Raw genomic sequence first — 22,905 nt, 5'->3', positions numbered from 1 at the left:
ACCAGCCGAAATGGAGGAGGTACAGATTCCTAATAACTGTTGGTCCTCTCCGTGTCTATATCATATTTTCAGGTCTGAGGGAATTAACATCTTTGCATTTAAGTGAATTTGTAGATTTAAAAAGCAACGTTTCTAAATCAAGGAAGTAGAACTTAGGTTGGTTACAAAGATGACTTTAATCAGGCTGAGTTGTAATTCTGTATACAGTATCTTTACGACCCATAGTCAATGCATCTGGTCTTAATCTATATACAGTGTATATAATGATGAACATATCTTTAATGGTCTTTGTTGTGGTTTTCACTTGCATTAATGGCTCCGTCTTTGCAGCAGCTCTGGTGATCAAAGTTAAAAGAGTCAAGATAGAAAACAAACTATATCATAAATTCAATCAATCACAAATAAAACTATATGACTTTTTGTCTGTAAGACCTAAAGAGAAGATCGCTGAGATGAATAAAGGATTATTAATGGAGCATCCCGTAACACTTGAGAATGACTTTGATCCAGTGAGAGGTCGAATAGATATTACAGCCGTTATTCAACCACCATTATTGCAAGTCGATCATTGTTGAGGGCTCAATGTCACCCTAGTGAGGTCATCACACAACACTCTGTTTACAAGAGCAACTATAAAATCAAATGTACAAGTTTTTTTAACAATACAATTTCCACAACTCCTGGATAATTGTTAATACCTTAAATAATAATTTATTTCTTATTAAATAATCATTTATTTCTTATTTATGTTTCTACGTCTTTAAAATGTCTATGTCGTTGGATTCTCCACCTTTGCTGCTTAACTGTCATCATCGTGTGCGAATCTGTCAAACACATTGTACTATTTAAACTCTTTAAAACATGCTGAACATGCTGTATATGATATTATTGCAATTTCTTCCTCACGTGTAATTCCTTTTTAATCACATATTATATTTCTACTGCCAGTTCAACATGTTGAAGCCAAGATTCTAAGATGTCCACAGAGCACAATGAGATGAGAAGGAAAAAAAAAACAACAAGATTTTATCTTTTACGATCTCTATAAAATAGACGAGTGAATATTTAGAAGGGAGTTCTTTATTACTTATCATAGTATTTCTCACTTTAAATGACTTAAAGAAGAAAAAAACATTTTATTTTCACACCACCAATTGTGTTTTGTGCTGAGAGTAGATACAATTCTCAAAGGCACTTTGTGGTTCAGGAAGATGCTTCTATTTCATACATTATGGTCACTTAAAGTGCAGCTAATGTGTGGATTTGAGCAGCCACACAAATCAATCCTAAATAGATGTTGGACTCTTTTGTACTCATCAGTATCTGTATGTTTGTACAAGACTCTCTTTACATTGAAATATATACATTCTAGGCTGTTGCTTCTAAGCTTTGGAACGATCTTCCTCTTCCTCTGTGTTTGATGATCTACTGACTCCTTCAAGAAACATCTTAAGATGTTTTTATTTGTTCAGGCTTTTCCTTGATTTTCTGGAACTCCTGTTGTGTTATCAGTTTTATCTTGATCTTTAAAGTATATACTTTATTGAATATTGTTTTGATTTTTTAAGCGCTTTGTGACCCTGGTCTGGAAAAGCGCTATATTAATAAAAATTACTTACTTACATTAGAAAATGTTCTTAAGCCCCGCCCACTGAAAACACTTTGTTTTTCTGGAGATTACATCTTGGTTATCATAAGTCTGCTGTGATTGGTCAATCATTGAGGTTTGTCACAGTGTGTCATCCATCCTGGAAGCCTTCACCTCCAAGGCACTCATTGTATAAACAAAGAGGGGTGTGATTACATTTGGCTGGAGAAGTGAAGCTGTTACATCATAATGGGCGTCACTCTCATAACCTCTCATTCGCCGAGATTTCAGACTGCGAACTTTATTAAGTAGAAACTTCAAAACATGGTTATGATGAGGACTTTGTGTCCGTTTGTGTACAAGAGAAAGAAAACAAAGACAAATAGTAACATTAAATTGAAGTTTATTTACAAGATTCTGCATCAGGAAGACACAGGATTGATTTTATTTAAAATCTTTCTATTCAAATAAAATTAAAAGATAAATGCAAAAGAAAGGATAGTTCACAAATAAAGTCCAGCAAGGCCGATTGAGTTAGTGGACAGTTCCTTTGTCACAGAACTATTAAAAATGCACTTTTTGAACGCCTTGACCGTTAAATTAAAAGTTGTTATGAACAATAAATGCCGAGAACGAAGAGAACCTTTAACAGACGTGTCACATTATTGCCCCGACATTGATCTAACGTTAACAACCTCAACGAGCCATCGGAACTTAGATGATTTATTTAGCAACACTTTATTCATTAAAAAAGAGGAGAGATCGCTCTCATGCCTGGGAGTTTTGCTATTGCTCAAAAAAAAGGACATGAATTGAAGAACAGAGGAAAACGAGAAATGAGAGCTTCTCAACTGTCCTGTTGTGGCTTCATGAACTATACTGTCGAACTAAAAGTGGTCCTCCTAAATCTGGGCTACAAACATAAATAATAAAAGTTTGTTTGGCTTCTTTACAGCTTCAAGAGTCCATCCAGTGTCCACTTTATCTGATTCTGGAGATGAAAACACAGAAACAAAAACAACAACAATGACGACACAGACAACGGAAGAGAGAAAACAGAGAGAGGAGGAGGAGGAGGAGGTGCAACTCCTGTGTGTGTTTGGTACTGTCTCATCAGAGCTCATCGGAAGCTCCTGTTCCGGGGGTGAAACATGTCCACATGCGGACCCTCGTGTGCAGCGTGGATTGGGTGCGAGAAGCGGAGATGAGCGCTGGCTGGTCCGTGGCAGGCAGACAGAGGGGGGTCTTTAAGTCTGTAAAGTCTCTCTCTCCTCACTGCAAGGTAGGAACAACCGAGGTGGAAAAAAAAAAGCCAGGAAGTTCATCTCGGACCCGCGGTCGATCCGCCCACAACAAACACGCACTCGTGCACATGGACGTCGCTGTGCCAGCCAGACCCCCTGCTGGTGATTAGGTGCTTCTCTCCTCCCCGCCCGCCTCCTGCTTGGTCCGGCGCAGGTTGCTTTTCATCTTCACAAACTCCGGGGTGTTCTCCTGCTCCTCCTCGATCTTCTGGCTCTCCAACTCCAGCTGCAACGGACATGGTGACGAGAATTTAGATCCAGAACGAGGCACAGATGCTTCACTACAGTGTCACGTTTCTTTTATATAATAAATCATAAGGATTAATCATTCATTCAGGTTGTGTTTTTCACTTCACTACCAACACCAGTAATAATACAGATTAAAGACAACCAGCCTAGTCAACACATGACTACCAAACATCTTCACTGTGGGTGGAAGACGGTGGTTGCATTTATTTCCATCGTGGATTAAGGACGAAGCTTTTAAAAAGTACTCTAAGGAAGACAACAAAAGATATGTTACACTGTTCCAACACTAGGGGACCCAACAATTATGTTAAACTTCTGTAGTTCTGCTTAAATAAATGTTTCTTTTACTTTCTTCCGTTTAAACGTGAAAATATACAGAACTTTTTAGTGATGGGTTGATGAGGCTTCATGAAACAGCTGATGAGGTATCATGATGCAGTGTCATCACTTTATAAGACAGGGTTTCATTGATTTCTTTTCGATCAGAGCCAAATGTTATAGAGCACACAGTGCCATCTAGTGGCCTTTCAAATTAATGTACTGTATCATGATACCTCATCAGCTGTTTCATGAAGCTTCATCACTAGAGTTATTCATGACAATAACTTAATATAGTTTAACAAACTCGCTACCTGCTCTAGTTTCTGTTGCCTCTTCATGAGCTCAATCTCCAAGTCGCTCCTCTTCTTGTGCGCCTCCTGCTCCTCCTTCTGAGCCTTCAGGACTTGCTCCCGCTTCCTCTTCTCCAGAACCTTCTGGAGCTCTGGTTTGTTCTGAGGAGCCAGACCCCTGCAGAGAGAACCAATGTTAGCCGATGATAACATAGGCACAGGTTACATAACAACTTCAGCCGGAGTGGCACACACACATTACACGCCATATCCACATTGTGTAACCGATGACGATGATGACGATCGTGACCTTGTTCAACAGTCCTGGACTGGATTAAATATGTCAATCTTGTTCAGAAAGGGCAGTAAATGAGCCAATAGGACATCTGCTTACAAATCGCCTGCCAATAGAGAAATCTGTTGGGGAAATAAGGGGGAAAATCCGATCTTTTCCAAACCATCACCGCCCATATTTTCCCCGAATAGATGAGCTCACACATTAAGAAAAGGAATGACGTAACCCTCCAGAGTCCAGATGACAGGCACATATTAGTGGCTCGCAAAGACAAGACAAAAAATGTTATGCAATGCAAAACCCTTCCAAAACTTCAGAAGGGTGGGAGCCGAGGAGGAGTGTTGAGATTAGGAGAACTTAATCCAATTGAGATTGAAGCAGAAAAGGCAGGAAAAAAAGGCTCAAAGTGAGAGAAGAGGAGTTGAAAGCATGTAGTTGAAGGAAATGTAATACAGCAAAGTGGAACATTTATAAACAAACTATTTATTAAACCTACATGCAGTGTTTGAGACACATGTGGCAGAACGTTACGTTAACTAAACTATAAACAGCCATTATCTTTTTAAACATAAGCATTATATTGTGGTTGTTAGTAACTAATATGTAAATGTAAATGAATTTAAAAATAAAAAAACCGACCAAATCAAATCCCATTTTGACTATAAACCCCAGGTCTGTATATAAAAGGTGTAAAATACAGAATCAAATTTAAGTACATATTAGTAATGCGTTTAAACATTTAGGTGAGTGATGGTGCATTCAAGGACTTTTGTAATGCTTACTCATATGCAATGCTTTAAAAATGTGATAGACATTGAAATAGATCAGATCCCGTCATTAAACTCTATGGTGTCTGCTTTTTTCCCCCGGGTGTTTGACAATAACGATTTTTAACGCCGTAAAATGATCCATCTGTTCAACGTCACTACATTGTTGTTGTTAGGCTGACCGTCATTATACCTTTTTGGAGGGGAATATATTTATACATGCAATTGTTTTTTTTAAATTACACTATATTTTGTCTAGAAGATTGTGTATTCAATTTACAATTTTAGGTTTGTCATAATCTTGACTGGCAGAAATGATATTAACATATTATAGAATACAAATGTTCTCAAAAACGATACTTTAAATCTCTTGAACTTCTTCATTTAAAAAAATATTTCACCTTTTACTAATGTTTTTGTATTTACATTATTCAATGCGTTACTTTCTTAAAACAGAAAAAGCAGCGTTCAGTCTGAAGCTGCGATTTCCTCCACACTAGTTTTCCCTTGGAAGAAGAGATAATGAGGAATTTGACTCTCCATTAGTCAGCAGCCTGCGTAGGCTCCTTCAAACGCCGCACAATGTGCCCACCTGACACAACAAGCCCTTAATTAAATACATTATTTAATGGTGTGCATTACATAACTGGCTCCTCATAAAAAAAAAAAATGAGCTACACAATCTATGACTCTGACTGTGAAGGTCTCGTGGAGGCACTCGGGCCGGCAGAAGGGAGTCAGGAGAGGGAGGAAGGGTGAAGGTCTCCAGGCGGGTCGTAAAAGACGTCCCTGTGTCTATATTGTGCTTATATAATCAACGCCTCCCTGCAGCGGTGGCGATGAGTACGAATAAACCCCCGGAAACTCCCTCTGTTCTCGCACCTCGCTTGTTCAGCGTCTGAATTTCTCAAATTCCTGCGCACGTGTTTGTGTAGGACGCTCCAGCGAAGGTAGCAAACCAGCAGAGAAAATGCTCTCAGCAACAAAGTGTTTTGTAATCTTGATTACATAACCATTTTTTTTCATACTTCCATCCCTCCATGCATCCCCCTCTCTCCTCTCTTCCCCGCCATCATCGTGACTAATCCACTATGCACAGAGCAAGAAAGAAAAATCCCTCTGCTAACAAGCTCATTCCTCCATCAAACCCACTGGATCTCCTGCAATATCCAGCGTCTAGACGTCCGTGTGAGTCTCAGCAGACACTTTGTTTTATTATATTTATTTCCTGGCATCTGCGTCCACTCTTCTATAATTCATTTAAGTGTCCATCACTGAAAAGACTGACCTGCGGAGAGCATCTCGGTGTGATGTAACGAGTGTCAGCGTCTGCATGTTTGTCCGGCTATTTATAGCGTCGCCACAAAGGGGGTCGAGGCCGCAGTCAGTCAGAGACAATGAACACGTTCGGTGTCAAAAAGTGCTGGTCAGAGGCCGGGCGGCCACAACAGAGATCTTCTCTGGGGTTACGCTGAGGCGAGCACAAGTTCTTCTGGAAGAACACTCTGCTCATAGAGAGTTGATCAGTAGCGAGAAAAGTAGTCTGGCTCTGGAACCTCTCATCTCCCTAGATGGCAGAAGGTGTTCCTTAAGGCCATTTGTTGTTTGTTTTTTCCAATACAAATGTGAAATAAATTTTAATTCTCATAAGATCACAGAGTTCCATTTTCATTTTTCCAAAAAAAAAAGAAGAAAGAAACTTAAATAATTAAAGACCATCTGATGAATGACAGTAACATTTAGTTTTAAGATCAAAGGAATTAGGTGCTCTGTATTATAAAATAATAATAATCCTCCTAAGTATATTCTTTAAAAAAAAGCACAATTTAAAGCTGATTTTAAAGCTCTTTAATACAAAGTTCTAAATGCAGAGAAGATCAGAGCTTACTGCTGATCCATGTAGAGCATCGTGTCCCACTAATAAAAAGATAAACAACATTTTTTATTGCCAGAGTTGTTCCTTTCATTACCACTTTTCTTAATTTTTTTTCTTTCAATATTAAACCATGCTTTACTTTCTTTGTTGTTTAGTTCAGTTATTTTAGAAATACGTTTTATTTTGATCATAATATACACACATATGTATGTATGTACGTATGTACGTATGAATGTATGTGTATATATATATAATAATAATAATAATAATCTCTATTTATATAGCGCCTTTCTAGACCAGGGCTATCAATAAATATATACATACAAATATAAAGAAATAATTTCAGTTACATTATAGAAAAATAATAATAACTAAAATTGATTTTAATTTACAATTGATTGAAGTGTAATTTAATAATAATGACAAATAAGTAAATAAACAGCAGCAAGAATATTTATTTTTTTATAATAAAATTAAAATAAATAACTCCAAATCAATCTGCTATATTGATCCTCCCCACATTGCAGTTGCCTCTTTGTCTTCCCATGTTTGTTGTTGTTGTAAAGTGATGGCCAGCTGGCCCTTCACCCCCCACATCTCACCCCCCACCATCGCTGCCATCACCTCCATCTGACATCGGACATTTACATAACAAATTATTGACCCACAAATGCATTTGCAGGGACATATAAGAGCTGGTATGAATGATTTATCATCAGACTTTTATATAACGCCACTGATGGTCTGACCTAAAGTCTGCCTCGATACAAACACAGATGTTTTCATTGGCTAAACTGGAGTTGTGTCGTATCTTCAATAACGGGTTTAGACGGTTTTGTCTTGGTTAATATAAATTCCTTGTTTGAGGTCTGCTTAAAAGAACACCTGAAGTTGTGCATTGATCTTCGCTGCAGGCTTTTTTACACATTAACTAAGAAAAAAACGGGGGTGGAAAAAGCCCTCTGACCTCCTCTGGTTCATGAGTAGCTCTCGGTGCAGGTCCTGGTGGTTCCGCGAGTTCTTGACCGGGTTGATCAACTTCTTGGGTTTGATGAGCTCATCGCAGTCTCCATCCAGATAGTCCGGCTCTGCCATGACGCTCCTCCCTGGTGAGAGCGCCAGACCTGGGTCACAAGGATCTGTGGGAACAAGTGATGTCATTAAATCGAACATCTGGAATCATGTGGATCACATTATCCTGTTGGGATGTAACAAGTTTACATCACCGACATGAGGAGGATCAACATGACAGTCTGGAACAAAGTTATCGAACAGAACAGTGATGAGTGGGCTCATCGCTGGAGTTACATAATTGTTCTATGATTTCAGAGAAAGAACACCATGTGCAAATACAAATTCCAACAATATATTACAAAATTAAGTAAGTAACTAAGTAAGTAAAGGTTATTTGTAAAGTGCCTTTCTAGACCAGGTTAAAAAAGCGCTTTAACAATAAAAAAAATACACAGCTAAAATACAAACTTTAAAAGGTCAAGACACATAAAACAAACACAGGAGTCCCAGAAAATCAGGGAAAAGCCTGCACAAATAAAAATGAGCAACACATCATTTTAAATAAACATAACGGATCATTAAAATTAGAAGGTTTTTGCTAAAAAAAACAAAAAAAACAATTGAAATAAACAAACAAATAAAAGTAAATTATACAAACATAATTGGGCTCATAAAAATGAAACCATTTACTTTGAACATGTATAACATCTGTAGTATTTGTACATACAAAAGGTAGAAATACAAATGAAAATAAAGCCAAATAAAAAGAAATCATAACAAAAACACTGTAGTAAGTAAGTAGGAAGAACTAAAAATATATATTTCTAAATGTTTCTACCCCTTTTTAAGTATTATTTAGTTTGTGGAAGATTGCCAAGTTTTTTTTTTTTTTAAACAAATAGCAATATAAATATATAACATATATACAAGTACCTATAGCATATTTTTCTTCTTGTCTATATTACATAATATGATATAGTATAATATATGCATATACTAAGCAGATATCAATATAAATACATAATATACACTATATATACAAATGATGAATGATGATTGATGAAGTAATTTATCAAGGTAATATTACAATTTAAGTTAAGCATTTACAGTATCAAAGCTATATCAAAAAAGAAAGAAAATAGCAGCAGTTGGCTTAAACTTATATTTAGACAAAAAAAGAGCAAATATAAAAAGATTTCAACAAAAAAAAAGTCCTCATAAAGAGAGGTCCTTATACATACAGATACACACACGACTCTAAATAACAACCATGTCAACTCACTCTTCAGATGAGGAAAGACGGGGTATCTGAACATTGTAGCCATCGCTGCTCTTTTTGTCTCTTAATCGGTTTCCCTCCAGAGAAGAACTATTAAAGAGCGTCAGATGTTGCAGAGCGTCTGACTGTAGAAGTCTTCTGAGCTAGTGGGAGTTCAAAGTCTGTTTTATAGCTCCGCTTACGTCCACACACACAGCCCCCTCCCACCTCTAGCTCACTGACTCCACCTCAATAACAAAAATAACCCCTTTTAATAAATAATAAAGAGCCTCAGAGTCAAGTTGCGTGTCACGGATTTGACTTAATAAGAGGATTGCTTTTCTATATTCATAAATATATATACTTGATCTGAAAGTATTTGTGTGTTTGATGTCAGGGTATCATAGGTTAAGTCCTTTTAAAACTTGTTTTGAGAATAAGGAAATTCAAAAGCTGCTGGTTAACAATAAACAGTGTTCAATAGGAAAGAATATCACTTCAATTTTACATACATTTTTTGGTACATTTACTTCATTTTTTGTCCAACATACACGAGACATATCATAACTTAATAAGACCAAACAAGACAATTAGATATGGCACATGAAATTATAAAAGTGAACAAAGTTTAAGGTATAAAACACATTTTTATAAGCTCTCTCAGAAGTAAAAGAAAAATAAAATAACAATCAGAATCACAAAAATGATATTTTTACTGATATAATAATAGAAATAGTAAACCTAAAATTAGCCTTTGTAGCCACAACCAGACAATTTTAAATACAAATTAAATATTCGTCTCAGTGAACATCAAAAGAATTTTGAACAGAGAAATACTGAAAAATGTTCTCGCTTTTCGTGTCACGTATTAAAGAAAACACGTAATTTCAAAACGAAAAGACAACGTAAAACAACACACCAAAACTATACAATAAAAACCACACAATAACTAGGAAACAACTTGAGATCAAATACAAAGCCCAGATCAAGTTAACTAAAAAAATAAAGGACAACTAGAACCAAAACAAGACAACTAGAGATGTTATAAAATAAAAACAATACAGTGATAAAAAAGATTAAACCCCAAAAATTGCATTTACATCTAATAATTTAATAAAAAATTCAGATGAAACCGATGCTAAAGGTAACACGAAATAAATCATTTTGAATCACACAGTTGGATGATCAAAAATAGCCAGAATAGCAAAATCCATTAAAATTCGATAAATTATGTGTTAAGAAAATTTCTGTATTGTTTTGTGGTCATTTTTGAAATTTCCTATTTTGTCTGTGTTTTATTGAATTCATATGACAGGAAATAAATATTCATAGATATAAACACTACATCCAAATAAAAATCATGATTAAAAAAAATGCCTCTTTTCTATTTTTCTTTTCCCGTTAAAGGCTTTAAAACAAGAGCCGAATGTATATTTAACTCAATCCTTGACGATTTGGAACAAAAACAAAGCGTGACACAACACGTGCAGGAAACAAAAGGTGGTGGTGAAGGGGGGGCGGTGGGGGTCCTCAAAATCAAAACATCCTCTCGTGTTGCAATGATCCACGTCCACCACTAGAGGTCGACACATTCGCGTGTCCGTTACATAACAAAGAACCCTCAGATAAACATGCCGCTTTGACTGCAGAACAAAGAGATAAATTCCACCTCGGAAAGATTTAACACGTCGATGCCGATGTTGACAAGAATAAGTCTGTTTTCATAAGATTAAGTAGGGCATAATCCCACTTAATCTGAGATTTATCACAATTTTTAAAAATGGGATTAAATCACAAACCCAGCATCAAAACAACATTTGAAAAGCACAAAAACATATTATTCCACTTGTAATAACAAAGACAGTTTATTCCTGATTTACTAGAAATAAGTCACTGTGTGACAGCAGAGGTGAGGCAACAGCCCTCCTGCAAACACAGACATGCCGGCTGCATCAAAGGTGCTTCTTGTTCTCGCCAGTCCTCCGGGGGGTCGAGAGACTCAAAGGCTGGTAGTGTTGTCAAAAGTGTCCGTTAGTCTAACACATATGCTCCTACTTCCTGTGTGCCCCGGGGGGAGAGGGGAAGTGACATAGGGAGTTCAAACGGGTTCTACAACCTCAAATTGGAGCCCGGTTTAAGGACCCATCACTGCAGGCTCTCCTCGTTTTATTCCAAGTCTGTCCTGGTTCTGTTTAAAAAACCTGCTGGTAAACTCTGGATCGCAGTAAGACTGGGGGAATTTAGTTTATAGGTGAGGTCTGACACGAGATGCCCTGGCTGTAACCAAGAAAACATCCGGGCTGAATGTTAACAAGACACAAACGACCATGACAGCACTACAAATACAAAAAATATCAAACTAAAATGCATTTAAAAACCATCCTTTTAATACATTCAACAACACTGCGACTAATTGTTGTTCCGCTGAAAAGCTCGAATGTTCCTCATTTCAAGACAACACTTCAATATTTGCGTAATCATTTCCCGCCTTCACTTCCATTTCTTCAGCAACAGACTGTTGGCTACAACAGTTACTGTTTTCCAGGAAACCCATTAAAGCAGATTGTTTGGATTTTGGGGAACACACTCATATTACAGACCTCACGTACGCACAGAAATGTAATGAGTTTCCTAACGATGGTCTTGGATACTTTCAACTCAAAAAGTTGACCCATATATGCAGCCAGTCGTATAGTTACAGATAACAGAAGAAAGTGGAAGTAAACAAAGAGGTGAAAATGAAAAAGGAACATTAGGGAGTTGTTGTTTTTTGCTTTTATGATCACATTTACATTTCTTTTAAGAAATAAAATGATCGCCAATAGACAACATTTAGCTTATTTTGTTATTATGTTTTGGAACGAACCAGTTTTATCATTTTGTTTAACTTAATATATATATATACACAACTTAAACATTTTCTTTCTTTGTCCCTTCTTTCTTTTGGCTTGGTGGCCCCTCACAAAAGTCATAGTTTAAAATGTGGACCAAAATCAAATTTAGCCACGCCCCTGTTTTAGAATCACAAACATAATCATATTAACACCTACATTTTTCTCTCAATATTATTTCTGAATGTCCTTATTTAAGGAACACAATGTGCAAAATTATATTTCTCATAAATAATGAAACACAATCAATTAATTGTGTGAGTGTGTGCGAGCATGTGTGTGTGTGTTTGATGTAGTAAGTTGAATTAGCTAAAGTGTATATTTTGGGCATTCCGCCATGAACAGAGTTGCCTTCGCAATTCATTTCTCAATTTTTCACTCGTCATCCGTCGGTTTCCCATGGTCGTCATGGAGACCTGCCAGCACGCCTACTTAGCCTGCTGTAGTGACACAGCATTCAGGAAGTGGAATGAGCTGATGCAACACTGACAATCAAAGGCCTACAACAGGCTGCAGAGATAAAGACGACCAAGGATGGAAACACAATGTTCGGACAGAAACATCATCTAATATTCACCACTGATTGCAGCACGTCTGCTTATAAGCCGCTCCTCAAACCGTATGGAAGAAATGACACAACAAAAATAAACAACTATAATGAGACCATTTTCAAGTTAAATCAACAACACATTCTATTAAATCGACTTAATCAGTTTCTAATTTATTGTTGTTTATCTATTTAAGAAATATTTCAGGCAGATTTATGACAAACATTTATATAAAAGCACCACTAAATAGGATTTTGCAATATCACCCCCATATATTTTTAGTCTAGCTAGGTTCGTTGATTGTCCACCAACCGTTTACAAGAAGTTGGCTGGAGACGGTAGTTGCTTTCATTACCATCATGGCTGAACAGTAAGTTAATAGATATTTTAAAATGTAGGAAATGAGACAAACAAAACCCGTCTCTTGTTATGTGCATGTCCTTGCCGGGGCCAAGAAAGAAAGTGATTGAAGAACTAGTTTAAAGTAAATACTGCAACTGAAACCCGCAAAAGTCCTCCAGTCATATCAAGATTATGATTATGAGTCACATTAAAAGATTGTGTTGATTTTGGAGGTGAAAAAGGTTTCGGTTTCAGAAGACAGTTTATATCTTTTTATGGTGAAATACCAGAAGCTAGAATCGAGCTGTGACTAGAACGTCTCTTCGCTCAGAGACTAATGTGTTTTGTTGACTTAGAAACAACAAATTAATATCGAACTCTGTAAATAAAATGGTACAAAATAGTAACATGAAGTGAAAATACATTTTACCACTACACTAAGCCAGCTACGGTCAATCAAAGTCAACTTATATAAAGCCCACTGACATAGATGAATGAGTACTTGCCAAAGTACAGATTTAAATAACACGAATGAGTCACAATTGTTCGTCAACAAGAGTTCGTTCTCCAGCTGCTTTCTAGAAATGAAGAGAGGATGAATTTAACAGCTGGGGGTCTGCATCACCATCTGACCAATGTGAAGCATCCAGAGCGAGCCCACGAGGGCGGGGCTTGGCCTGTCAACTGTCTATGAACACATGGCTGACCACACCCACCCAATCAGGATTCAGCAGGAAAGTGCAAAGGGTCGGATTTACCAGTAAATCAGTCTTTGTAATCCGACGGTACATTCGACTACTTAAAAATCTACGAAGATATGACATGAAGATATGAGACCAGGGCTTGCGCAACATGTTGTCTCATATTGTTGATTAAAAATGTGTTTATAGAAGGATAAAAAAAAAAATTAACGGTTGATCGTACTTGATAAACATGACCCACATAGGCAAAAAATGTCACATTTTAATGTCACACCATATTCTGTCCATTTCACTCACAGATGGGAGGTCCACCCCTCAAGGGATCTTGCGTCATCAATACCCCTTGAGCAACCCCCACACCCAATTCTCCTTCCCAAAACACTATACCCTTTCCTGTGTGTTACAAGCGGGACAGATCTGGGTTTTCCTCTTCTAGCCTTTCTGTTAATGAAGCGTCCATTCAGCTATAAACAGAAGAGGCCCTAATTAAAACACAGGGATGGACGAGGGGGCGTCGGGGGTGCCAGAAAAAGTGAAAGACAGGCAGGGACTTTAAAAGGGGAGGAGGGGGGTCTTCTACCGACAATGAGCTCATTTCCCGTACTTGCCCTGCCTGGAAACGCACATGCTTCTTTACAAACCCTTCCTCGGTGACGACACGTAACAGTGGGACGCACAATGACGTACTCTACAGATTTAAAGAGCTTTGACACAAACAAAAGGAGTCCTGAAAAACGGCAAACCGAAGACGGCCAGGAGTAAAGGCAGTCCAGATTCCCACAGTATTCCTCTTCAGTGGAGTGCTGGCAGGGAATGAATGTGAACCAATGGGAGCACAAATGACCCCCGAGCTACCCTCAGGAAAGAAACTGGCCTGCCAGGGAAATCCAAGGGAAGAAGCAGCCAATCAGCCAAACATGCGCAGACTATTAAATACACAAAAACAAGTCTCTGTATAGGCCACACAAATGTTGCCAAACTTCCCACAGAGCTTGTCGCCAGTACTTCCAATACTTTTGACTCCGTTGGGAAAGTTAAGAAATATTCAAGCATCCATCAACAACATGCCTGATTCGTCCGCTTCCTGTGCGACCGTCTATATAGAATACGACATGATGTCCTGACCCTGTGTGACACCCACTCGGCTCTCACCACACGACGCCACCAGGGAGATGTGGGGGTGTGGGAAGTTACAGTCCAGCTCATAAGGGTTCAGGAAACACTGAACTGATGCTCACAAGGATACATGTGGGGTGTCATGTGAGGGAGACGTGCTGCTGCGATGTCACGAGGGCATTCTACTTCCTTCTTTCATGCAAGATTTGAGGCTTTTGAAGACTTGCCGTGTCTGACAAAACAAACTTTGTATAGCATTCCTGAACAAGTAAATCGATTCCACTCCATTTCTATTATGAAACCAGCAGGCATATCCAAAGCCTGGACCAGGGACAAAATATGACTACGGTATGAATACAGTAGCCCTTAATAGACTAATAATTCATAGGATTATGACCTAAAATTAAACTCAAGTTGGCATCATTTGAAAAGACCCACCAAGATATGCCATTACTTGTTATAATTAATTTATATGAATCTTTAACTACGCATTTCCATGAAGAATAAGAAAGTGCCAATGACAAACATACATGTTTCTAACTACTGCGTAAGATATTATTTTATACAACGACTGAAAAATGTTAACACTTAATCTTCTGTTACTTCTTAATCATAATAAACCAACTTTTTAATTTGTCAAGAGCCACATATAATAAGATAAAACTTTTATACAGCGCACAAGCCCTTTACCAATATATATATCTATATATAAGACTTCTAGTGTTTTGCCAGAGTTATCATTGGTGTGACATCCATATTTTGTTCGAATGAAAGGGGAACATTTTTTTTCTCTTGGATTATACATTAAATAAATTGGGTTTATTTACTTTTAAAAACTTGATGAAATTATGCAAAACGTTTTTGCTAAATAAATGTATGCAAGGTCTCCATATTTAATCTAACAATACTCCTGCCTCCTTCACTTATATAGAGCGGGCTGTGGGTCCGATAACAGTGAATGACTTCTTGTGCTGCTCACATGTTCAGCAAAGTCATCGAATGCTGTTGCGTCGTCCTGTTAGCACACGCTGTGAGCTCCGGGCAGATTACCGAATGAATGGGACGGTTTGAAAAAGCAGAGACAACACTTTGAGTCACTCTGTGGGAATGTGATGAACCTGCAAAGCGATTATCAGTTTTGGACGCTCAAAGCCACAGAACATGTACGGACAAACACGGCGAACTCTCCAAGTGACGGCAACAGTTGGATAAACACCGAGGTCATGTCGCTGTAAAAGGTAAAAAACCAAAGTGCCAAGTCAGACTCACTTCTGAACACATGTGTGGAATAATTGCTCTAGGGGCGCAGTTTGGGGTTTGCACCTGCCAGTCGTATACAATAGGCGGGTCTATCCCTTCTCCCAGCTGACCATGACACATGTACTATACGTCCAACGTGAGACCTGGTCGTGACAGGTGGGCCGACATTTAGGAGGCGATAAATGGGTCGGACACCAGATTCCATTAGCACTTATCATTAATTCCTGACTTATTTTTAACTGGACTGCAGTTATCTCTCCTTTACAAAATGTCCTTTCGGTCGGTGAAGAAAGGGCCATAAACGCAGGTTCTTTGTTATGGTTTCAGATCGGTAGCTTTGTGCTCGCCTGCCGTTTTTCCTCCTCGTGCTGAGCACCCCCCCGCCCCCCCCAACCCTCACCGTCTACTGGCTGAGCCCAGCTGGCAGCTCCGATCTCATTGGCTGTCAATAACGTTGGAAAAGATTTAAGGGGTCTCCTTTGTTTACATGCCTGTAGAGAAAACCCAACAACAAGCGTTACCTTGGGCAACCGTAAGATCTACAGTCAGACTCTCACACACCACCAGGGACGGATCCATGCACACAAATAGACAAGACGTCTTTGTTCAACCGATCTTAGTCTCCTAGCCAGAAAAACAATTTTATCAAGTGGATTTTTTTTTATTGAAAGGCTGTTAAAAGGTAAATAGAGTCTTGATGTTTGAATACATTAAGCCGGTTTTATTTGTCAACTTAAACAATATCAAAAGGAATATTGGCTTTAGATCAGTGATTTCAATATTATTTTAATGTTTACGATTGTGTATTAAAAGTATGTTTAAAAAGTGTTTTCTGCATCTAGAGTCATTGGCATTATATAGTGTACCTAATATAAGCTAGAATACAGCTTTTCTAAACAGTATTATGTCACTCAAATTAGTGTATCAGTTTACAGATAAACTGGTAACTTCTTAAATACTTTTTGTTTTACACAACAGTGTTAGGTGTGATATTGTCTCAATTTAAAGTCTAAAGGATTACAGAGTTAGCCTTTGAAAATGGTAGTAAAATGTAGACAGGCAATACCAGTCGACTTGTATAATATAACATTTGTTTGTCAACATTTTACAAGAGCACATGTATGTGACAATGTCCGTCAACCTTGAGTGTACTGAGAGGTCTTCAACTAAATGACATGCATGTTTCTTAAGATAACAAGAGATCATATACGTCTTCTGTCCGCTTTACAAGGAACTTAATTCAATTCTAATTTCAGTCACTCAATAAATCAAGCAATTGGATGTTGGAGGAGATTGAGAGTCTCTTTGCTTGTGTCATCTATTCTCCACGACTCTGCAGAGTGGTCGGTACAGTAATGGTCCTTTATTGTGATTGAAGCTCGAGCGTGACATCAGAAAAAAAATCAATGATATTCTCCGAGAAGGCCCTCGTATGTAGGTGGGGACTGAGCATTTTATCCTTTGTGTGTGCTTCTTATCTTATCTTCTTTCAGGGAAACCAACATCAAGTACTGAGCAACTCAAATAAATGTCAGACTGAAGTCTTAGCTGGACGCTGTCCCACACGTGGTCATTCCTGTAATACGTATGGAGTACACCACTCCAGCTGCCTGGGAGGGAAACTCAATACCTTAATCCTGATGTCATAATGTCAAAGCATAGCAACAGAAGCAAAGCGTAAACGCTCCCTTTATAGTATGGGGGGAAGTCTGCAATTGCATCACATCATAATATTTGAACAAGCCTCCGTAGAAAAGAGCTCCAGGAGGTACAGTTGTGACTGTTAAAAAAAAGGGACCCTAAAGAAAAAGATGAAACCTAAAAGCTTGGTTTATGCAGTTACAGGAAATGGTACAAATTCAAGGGGTTCACGAAAGAAAAAAGGGTGGTTGCAACATAGTAAAAGAGGTTACAACAGCTGCTACATTCAGGAAGTATGCTACTAAAGCAAGCCTATTTACACTCAGTTTACCTTTGAAATTCTTAAATAACACAGTTCTGCTTTTAATAATCTATAAATGTGCATTTGGAAAAGTATTTTTCAAGCTGGAGATGCACTAGCATATATATATTTTAAAGTATAGCTGTTCCAATAATTACATTTAAAGAGTGTTAATAACCCAAGAAAAATAATGACTTTACTGGTGATTTTTCAAATATACAGTCTGTGCAAAAGTTTTAGGCAGGTGTGGAAAAATGCTGTAAACTAAGAATGCTTTCAAAAATGGAAGCGCTAATAGTTAATTTTCATTGACAAAATGCAGTGAATAAACAGAAGAGAAATGTAAATCAAATCAATATTGGGTGTGACCACCCTTTGCCTTCAAAACAGCATTCATTCTTCTAGGTACACTTGCACACAGTTTTTGAAGGAACTTGGCTGGTAGGTTGTTTCAAACATCTTGGAGAACTAACCACAGATCTTCTGTTGATGTTTCTCAAACCCATCTGTCTCGTCATGTAAACCCAGACAGACTCCATGATGTTGAGATCAGGGCTCTGTGGAGGTCATACCATCACTTCCAGGAATTCTTCTTCTTTACGATGAAGACATTTCTTAATGACATTGGCTGTTTGCTAGGGGTCGTTGTCCTGCTGCAGAATACATCCTGGGCCAATCATACGCCTCCCTGATGGTATTGCATGATGGATAAGTATCTGCCTGTATTTCTCAGCATTGAAGATACTATTAATCCTGACCTGGCCTTGTTTACTTGTCTTTTTGGCTGCAACTTTTCCATGAAGATTGATTGATGATGATTAGCACCCATGTGGTATACTTGGTTGATCATACACCTCACTATAATCTTACCCTTTGTGCAAACATACCTTTAAGAATTGACGCTGGTTTGAAGGCAAAGGGTAGTAACAACAAATATTGAGTTGATTTAGATTTATCTTTTATTCGCTCATTTCGCATTTTGTAAATTGATAAAAATAAACAATTATTATTGATATTTTTGAACGCATTCTTAGTTTACAGCATTTTTCAACACCTGCCTAAAACTTTTGCACAGTACTGCACATCCAACCTACAGATATTTCCATTAATAAACTGAAAGTAATGTGACGTCTGGGGTCCATCTTTTAGAATAGAATAGAATAGAAAATGTTTATTCATCCCCAGAGGGGAAACACACTTTTACAACAGCACAGTTGAAAAAAATCAACGTGTATCCAATTTTTGGCAAAATGTACAATTCTTTGGAGCTTCAAAATACAGTGTATTGTCAAGTTGGTACTCTTCTTCTTTACCTCTGCTTGCTAACATGTGGTATTAAACATGTCATTATGACCATCAAGGTGACTAAGCTACTTAACACAGCCTTTTTTTTCAGGGATTTACACATTTCATGTTAAATCATATAGGAATACACCTATATAACAAGGATTTACCCTTTAAAAGTGCCGTCGTTACAGTAAAATAAACTTTTTGAGATGTTTTTTCTTTCAAATGTTTCATGCCGAATCCTATAAATACACAAATATTACAAGGATTGGTCCCTTTGAAAGTTCCATCCTCACAGTATATTAACTTTAAATAGCTAGCTACACATTAATCTGGTGTTGCAGTTGCACCCTTGGTTGTGTTCCTCATAAAAACAGAGAGGAATGCCACTTACTACGCACTTTTCATTTAGCCAACCATCAAAGAGTAGCGAGTTTATGAAAACACATCTGCTCCGAGGCGTTACTTCACAACTTTAAAAAGGGGGTCACGAAACTCAACAGAAGAACAGACTCTCGTGCAGACCGGGGCCTTGAGGATCAGTACATTCTGCTGACATCTCTGTTTTGGTGCCCACAGACGAGACCGGCTCGACTGTCTCGACAAACTTCTGTCGACACACATCTGGTGCCCCTCCTGGACACACACCCAGTTCTGTCAGAAAATACCTTGATTTCCCGAGGTCAGGTTAAGTCTCACATTCCATAATAATATGTTGGAGAAACACACCAGAACCACCAGTGATAACATTGCTAGTTTATAACGGAAACTTGGACATTGCCTTGCTTTTTTTTTTTTTTTTTTAAATCCCCGGAGAGTATTATTAAGGGTTGTAGCGTACACATGCAGTGACAGCTTTGACTCTTCAGGGAAACACTGGACAGCAAGTGAGACAGAGTGAGAGAAACAGTAAGGGTGGGTGGGGGGGGTTCAAAGATCAGAAAACAGATGTAAAATGCTCAGCAAACTCCCCTCTAAATGACTAACATATGTGAAAGAACTTTCCCCTCCCTGTACACACACTTACACAAGCACTCTGGACTTACGACGGCAGATCTTCACTCATACCACCTGCTAATGTCAATCGCCAGCTAAACACACCTGATGCAGACTTTTTTCCTGGTCATGCAAGAGCTTTCTATTTACCGAGCAGCTGCTTCACCTCCACCCAGTAAAGCACACACTCGAGTGGTTCTTATGAAAGTTCTTACAGGACAAAAAAAGGACACACAATCAGAACGTATATCTATAGGCATGTGTGTTTGCTGGACTCTGACGACAGCCTGTGTGTGCGTCAACTCTGAGTAAAGCCATGTGCTGCGCTGACACAGTCATTGCTCTGCTGTTGCACTCGCAGTCTTACTCACACATGATAAATTCAGCAACTGCTCATCTATTAAAGATGTTCTCCGATCGAGCCGCATGTGAAAAACACGTCTGACACAGAAAACAAAGAAAACATTTTTTTTTTAAATGTCATTGATTGTAAGTGTTGCAGTGTGTAATACATATTGCTGTAGTGTTATTACAAAATAAGTGTGAATACCAGGTGTTTCAGTGAAACCAATAACCGCCTCTTCTAAAAATAAATCTAAAAAAAAAAAAGAATATATAAATAAAAAAACAAACTTGTTGGTCTTGTTTTTAAATTATCTGATGCGTGTTGAAACAGAGATGGTTTAGTGCTCAAGATCAAGACCGGTTTTGATTCCTAGTCAATTCTCACTTTCTTCTGCATTTAAACAGCAAAGCATCGAAGAAAACAAAAAAACAGTATAAGATTGAAGTAAGAATCAAGAATAAATACAGTTGAACGTCTTATGTAACAGGTTGGACATTGTGTTATCGATTCAAAAAACAAACAAAGTATTAGAAGGTTAGCCTGGGGGGGGCGTTAGTGTGCACACCAATACCTGCCTATGAGTAAGTAAGTAATTTTTATTTGTATAGCGCTTTTCTAGACCAGGGTCACAAAGCGCTTAAACAATCAAAACAATACTCAATAAATTATATACTTTAAAAGGTCAAGATAAAACTGATAACACAACAGGAGTTCCAGAAAATCAAGGAAAAGCCTGAACAAATAAAAACGTCTTAAGATGTTTCTTGAAGGAGTCAGTAGACTCCATCAAGCACAAAGAGAGAAGGAAGATCTACTCAAAACTTTCAATAAGCAAAACTATAGAGAGAAAAAACAAGTCTTTAGTGACTAAGTACAATACTGAAATGAGCAGGTTTCTGTGTTACGGGAAGTCCGTTGCCACCCTTTTCTCACACCGCACCTTAAGTTTCACCCTGTGGTCGCTTCACACATCAGTGGTGATCAGTTTGCATACTTACCGTTAGAAGCTAGTACACTTGATCACATGGTCCAACAGATTTGTTTAAAGCTCAACATCTTTTGAGTATTTCTTTCATGTACTTTTATATAGTCACATATAAACGACATTTTAGGAAATAAATGACACTTGATTTTCTGGAACTCCTGTTGTGTTATCAGTTTTATCTTGACCTTTAAAGTATATACTTTATTGAATATTGTCTTGATTGTTTAAGCGCTTTGTGACCCTGGTCTGGAAAAGCGCTATACAAATAAAAATGACTTACTTACACTTCATTAATAGATTAAAGTCAAATAGCCATAAGCTATAGTGAACTATTATTAAAAAAAAAAAACAATTTAAGTCTAAAGCAATATTGACATAAACAAAGGGTGGTGATGAAATTGTCATGTGACTGATGACTGTTTACAACAACAACAAAAGACTAAAGCAAATAAATATATAATTGAAAAGATGTATTCACCAACAGCTAAATTCAATGCAAAAAAAACATAAACATCATCATGTGACGAGTCACAAAATCTTCTCTAATATGAAGATGACTTTAAATATGGTTTTCCCAAGGTGACGTCTAGACGTGTCCTGCTGTACTCTCAGCATCTCCCAGGAACATGATATTGTTGTTCTCACAGGCAGAAGAACCGGACAGAAGTCAATGGAAGTGGACGTGCAGCAGGAGCTGCTGTGTGTTCTCTCTCTGTCCCGTCACTATCACAGGCGCAACAACAAAAGCACACAATGAAACTACACTTCCCATGAAACGTCACCCTCGTCTACCCTTTAAAGTTTCTTTTCTCCTCATTTTTTTTTGTTTAAACCTTCAAAAAAATAAAAATAACCTGCTGCACGTAGCGACGTGGACACACACACAGCCCCAGCGTGGACCGCTTTTGTTAGTGGGAACCCCGTCCACGCACACACACACCTACCTCTAAAGTCGACTTTTCCAACTCCGCGTGTAGAACCGTTGAAGGGACTAAAGTGGTCCACAACACATCGGCGCAGGTCCCGGTCTCACTTCCCTTGGGGGGGGGGGGTCGAGGTTGTGCCTGCGAGCTCGCTCTGGTGGGCTTTGCTTTGGTCTCCCTTACACTGAGTGGGACTCATAGAAAATGTAAATTTAAGCTGGGGTGGGACGGCCCTGTGTGACGTCACAGCGCGGCCCCTCCCCCCTCTTCTTCTTTTCTTCAGCAGCCCCGGCGAGCCCAGGGCGGGGTGAACCCGGATATAAAGTGTATCAGTAAAAGTATGTTTTACACAAATACTATATTGCGGTATATTTAAAAAATAATAATATTTAAAATACTCTTTCAATATATATATTAAAAAAAAAAAAAAAAAAAGAATTGAAAAGCTACTTTTAAAAAATAAAATTCGAATTCATTAAACTACAAAAATGTACATTCATGCTAACGTAGCAACTGGATCTCATAGTCTTCTTCATTTTAGTCCAAAAAAGACACATTTAAAAAAACATCCAAATACCATTATTTGTTCAGGCTTTTCCTTGATTT

General features: G+C 38.0%; 1 protein-coding gene across 3 annotated transcripts; it reads right to left on the bottom strand.

Annotated features, from left to right (window-relative positions):
• Positions 1-1,974: 1,974 nt before the first annotated feature.
• Positions 1,975-22,474, bottom strand: fam107b (family with sequence similarity 107 member B). Of its 3 annotated transcripts, none has more exons than XM_087797415.1 (4): positions 22,321-22,474; positions 7,658-7,829; positions 3,774-3,930; positions 1,975-3,118 (listed from the first exon to the last, which is right to left on the bottom strand). In XM_087797415.1, exons 2-4 carry the CDS (start codon positions 7,783-7,785, stop codon positions 2,999-3,001), a joined length of 405 nt encoding a protein of 134 aa, XP_087653541.1. In that variant the 5' UTR covers positions 7,786-7,829; positions 22,321-22,474; the 3' UTR covers positions 1,975-2,998. The 3 variants fall into 3 exon arrangements, with proteins under 3 accessions (XP_087653541.1, XP_087653539.1, XP_087653540.1); XM_087797413.1 differs by lacking the exon at positions 22,321-22,474 and adding an exon at positions 8,987-9,129; XM_087797414.1 differs by lacking the exon at positions 22,321-22,474 and adding an exon at positions 8,987-9,100 and having other exon boundaries at positions 7,658-7,796.
• Between the last annotated feature and the right edge of the window lie 431 nt (positions 22,475-22,905).

The sequence above is a fragment of the Callionymus lyra genome, chromosome 8 (genome assembly GCF_982586985.1).
Source record: "Callionymus lyra chromosome 8, fCalLyr1.hap1.1, whole genome shotgun sequence".
Lineage (NCBI taxonomy): Eukaryota > Metazoa > Chordata > Actinopteri > Syngnathiformes > Callionymidae > Callionymus > Callionymus lyra.
This window is presented reverse-complemented; position numbering and strand designations above follow the sequence as displayed.